The sequence below is a fragment of the Miscanthus floridulus genome, chromosome 18 (genome assembly GCF_019320115.1).
Source record: "Miscanthus floridulus cultivar M001 chromosome 18, ASM1932011v1, whole genome shotgun sequence".
Classification (NCBI taxonomy): Eukaryota; Viridiplantae; Streptophyta; class Magnoliopsida; order Poales; family Poaceae; genus Miscanthus; species Miscanthus floridulus.
The window spans coordinates 107358604-107362315 of NC_089597.1; the positions used below are offsets into that span (position 1 = coordinate 107358604).

General features: G+C 45.3%; 1 protein-coding gene across 1 annotated transcript; it reads left to right on the top strand.

Annotated features, from left to right (window-relative positions):
- Positions 1-781: 781 nt before the first annotated feature.
- On the top strand, positions 782-1429 carry LOC136521009 (uncharacterized). Its single transcript, XM_066514731.1, has one exon. The coding sequence runs from the start codon at positions 895-897 to the stop codon at positions 1150-1152; it is 258 nt and encodes an 85-aa protein (XP_066370828.1). The 5' UTR covers positions 782-894; the 3' UTR covers positions 1153-1429.
- Positions 1430-3712: the final 2283 nt, after the last annotated feature.

A 3712-nucleotide genomic window follows, 5' to 3' on the forward strand; every position in this document is an offset into this window, starting at 1 on the left:
AACAATGACACTTGGGGTCGTAGCTTTGCAATCGGAGACGTTTCTTTTTCACCCGGGTATAAGTGTCGGAGTCTCAGAGATGCCGAGGAGAAAAAGCGAGGTTGCGAGGAGGACGAGCAAAGGTGGCAGAGACCGAACTGAGGAAGCAAGGGGCACAAGCGCTCGTGAGGCAGGCGTGCTTGTGCTGCTGGCGGAGATAATGAGGAAAAATTGAACTAGGGTTCCTAGAACATACAAACTATCTATGGCCTCGTTTAGATTGCAAAAAAATTGAACCCGATGAATAGTACCACTTTCGTCTTATTTGGCAAATATTGTCCAATCATGGACCAACCAGGCTCAAAAGATTCATCTCGTGATTTCCAACTAAACTGTGTAATTAGTTATTTTTTTTACCTACATTTAATACTCCATGCAAGCGGCTAAAAATTGATGTGATGGAGAGAGAGCGAAAAAACTTGGAATTTGGATGGCATCTAAACAAGGCCTATATATATGATTGTTCAAATTTGAGCCAAAATATCTATGTTGAGCTTATTTGGGCCTAATACTCGCATGACAGCTCAAATAGTCGAGTTTTTCAATGGGTAATGGGGACGGGTAAATAGAGAATGTTCCTGTACCCGCTATACCCGTCAGGATAAATTCTTGCCTATTTAGATACCCACGATAAAGATACAATGCCATCCATACTCCCTAATAAATTAAATACCTGTCGGTATCGGGAGGTCGTTGCCATCTTTACCCACAGCACCGAGCCGAGTACACGTCCTGCGGTCAAGCACCCTGCAGCTTCTAGCCTCAGCTCGCTAGCTGGTGTCCGTCCTACTTGTATTGTTACGTCCCTGCACACAGAGAGTGAGAGAGAGCTAGGGCGAAGTGAGGCCGGGATTGATGGCGGGGATGGCTGCGGCAGCAGGGTCGTCGTCGACGTCCGGCGCGGCGATGCTGTGCGGAAAGGAGGAGAAGGTGCTGGGCGTGCAGAAGGCGCCCGGGAGCTGCCCCTACTGCGGCGGCGGGGTGGCGGCCACGGACGTGGAGGCCAAGTGGGTGCTCTGCTGCCTGCCGCTCTGCCTCAGGACCAAGCGGAGGTTCGCCTGCACCGCCTGCGCCAGGCGCCTCGTCACCTACCCGGACATTCTGCATGACTAGAAGCGAAGATCGACATCATCTCGACCGCCGGTCCTTCCGACCCCTTCCGTTCTTCTGTCTTCATCTCCATCTCCATCCGGCACTCCCATCTCCAGACGAAGCGATCGAAGAGATGTGGTTTTGGTGGTCGCCCGTTTTGGTAAGAAGTTGAACTCGAACTTGAACTTGTTGGCAACTTTAGCCTACTAGCTAGATCGGTTTTCAGTGCGGATATATATGCTCTTGGCGTTTTCGAAGTTGGCGTTTTTGCTATTATATATGAGATCGAAGGCTCGTGGTTAAGCTATCCAAGGATGTTCTTTTATCTTCGTTCACACATTCGCTGCCGATCGATGGATTGCTTGTTCAGAGAAAGAACACAAAAAATTGCGGATTTTCTTTGGCCGTCACCTACATACGTCTACGTACGGTGCGTGATGTGTCGCAGACTCTCGACCAGCCCGATCACACGGTAACCCGAGCGAAAAAGACGTACCCCCCTCCTACGTCTACGAAGTGAGTCCAAGGCCTCGTTTAGACGGAGGTTAGGAATCAGTATTCGGTACGGTAGCACTTTTGTTTATATTTAATAATTATTATCTAATTATAGTTTAACTAGGCTCAAAAGATTTATCTCGTAATTTATAATTAAACTGTGTAATTAGTTATTTTTTTATCTACATTTAATACTCTATGTATGTGTCCAAAGATTTGATGTGATAAAGAGAAAGTGAAAAAACTTACAATCTAAACAAGGCCCAAGTGTGTGATGGCAGATTCCATTCTGGTGCACAACGGTGTCATTGTCGATCCATTGATAGAGCCTGCAGCTTCCAGGTTATCGCGGACCCGGCCATCCTCTCGCCCACACACCCCTTCAGCTATGTACTCACTCCGCCCATAAAAAAATGTAACTACGTGTTACGTATCGGTAAAAAATATTCACGTTTGACCAAATATTTAGTGAATATTATTTATATTCACGTCTCCAAAATAATTTATTATAAAAATAGATTTTATAATTAATCTAATAATATTTATTTGATATCATAGATATTAATGTTTTTTATCATAATTGATCAAACTTAGGATACTGTCCTGCTCCTCCTTCCCTTCATTTCTTGTTCCACGCGTGCTTCCCCATGCCATTGGTCGCCGCTAGGTTAGGGGCAAGGAGTCAACAGTTTAGGACTTTAGGTTCGGGGGTTTCAGGTTTGTAGCTCGATGGTTGTCAATTTTGCAACTATGTAAGGCTGTGTTTAGTTTACGAAATAAAAAATTTTAGATATCACATCGGATATTTCGGGAATGTTGGAATGGGTTTTCAGATACTAATAAAAAAACTAATTACATAGCTTGCCTGGAAACTACGAGACGAATTTATTAAGCCTAATTAATCTAGCATTAGCGCATGTTAGTTACTGTAGCATTTATGGCTAATTATGGACTAATTAGTCTTAAAACATTCGTCTCGCGATTTCCAACCAAACTGTGCAATTAGTTTTTTTCGTCTATATTTAATACTCTATGCATATACTGCAAGATTCGATGTGATAGTTTGGGGTGAAAATTTTTTGGAACTAAACCAGGCCTAAGGTTAAAAGGATGTCTGGGTGTCAGGATAGCCGAGACAAGGCGCTGGGACACCATTGTTTGGGTGGTGGGAGATGTAGTTGCGTTTTGGGTACGACATAGTTGGAGGTGGTGGTGACATAGGACGAACGATAAAATGATGGCTACATAGCGTTGCTGACTTGTTGTCAGCCCTAGGTGACAAAAGTGGTGATGACACCTAGTCATGAGCGAGTGGCTTCCTGGAAGCGTTGGCGTCTAGGCAAGACGCGGTCCATGGGGGTCAGTTCGGATCACATCAGATGTACAAAACGAGGCTTCCGGAACTCAACCATAAAGTGCTCGGGGGCTTATCGGTACGGGACCCATAGGATACCCCGCAAGGAAGGAAGAAGACCTAGTCCAATTAGGATTCTCCTCCTATAATCTTAGTAGTAATATTACTCTGTAATCCTACTAGGAACCCTCATTGTAAACCGACTAGGATTCTGGTCTCCTGACTATATAAAGGAGGACAGGGCACCTTGGATCGAGAGTTCGACAAAGCAATTGTACGACACAATACTTCATAATCAATTCAACGCAAAGGCTAACACCGACTGGACGTAGGGTTGTTACTCGATCTGCGATCGAGGGCCTGAACCAGGATAAATCGACTGTCTCTTGCGTCTGTCGATGTTTGACCACCGATAGCCTGCCACGGGGGTACCCGGGGCAGTATGTTCGGGCTTCAGCGTATGCGGAACTTGATGGTTAACGCAAGAGACAGTCGATTTATCCTGGTTCAGGTCCTCGATCGCAGATCGAGTAACAACCCTACGTCCAGTCGGTGTTAGCCTTTGCGTTGGATTGATTATGAAGTATTTTGTCGTACAATTGCTCTGTCGAACTCTCGATCCAAGGTGCCCTGCCCTCCTTTATATAGTCAGGAGGCCAGAATCCTAGTCGGTTTATAATGAGGGTTCCTAGTAGGATTACAGAGTAATACTACTACTAAGATTACATGAGG

Excerpts from the sequence above, each read along its gene's own strand:
- LOC136521009 (XM_066514731.1), top strand. The coding sequence starts at position 895 with ATGGCGGGGATGGCTGCGGCAGCAGGGTCGTCGTCGACGTCCGGCGCG.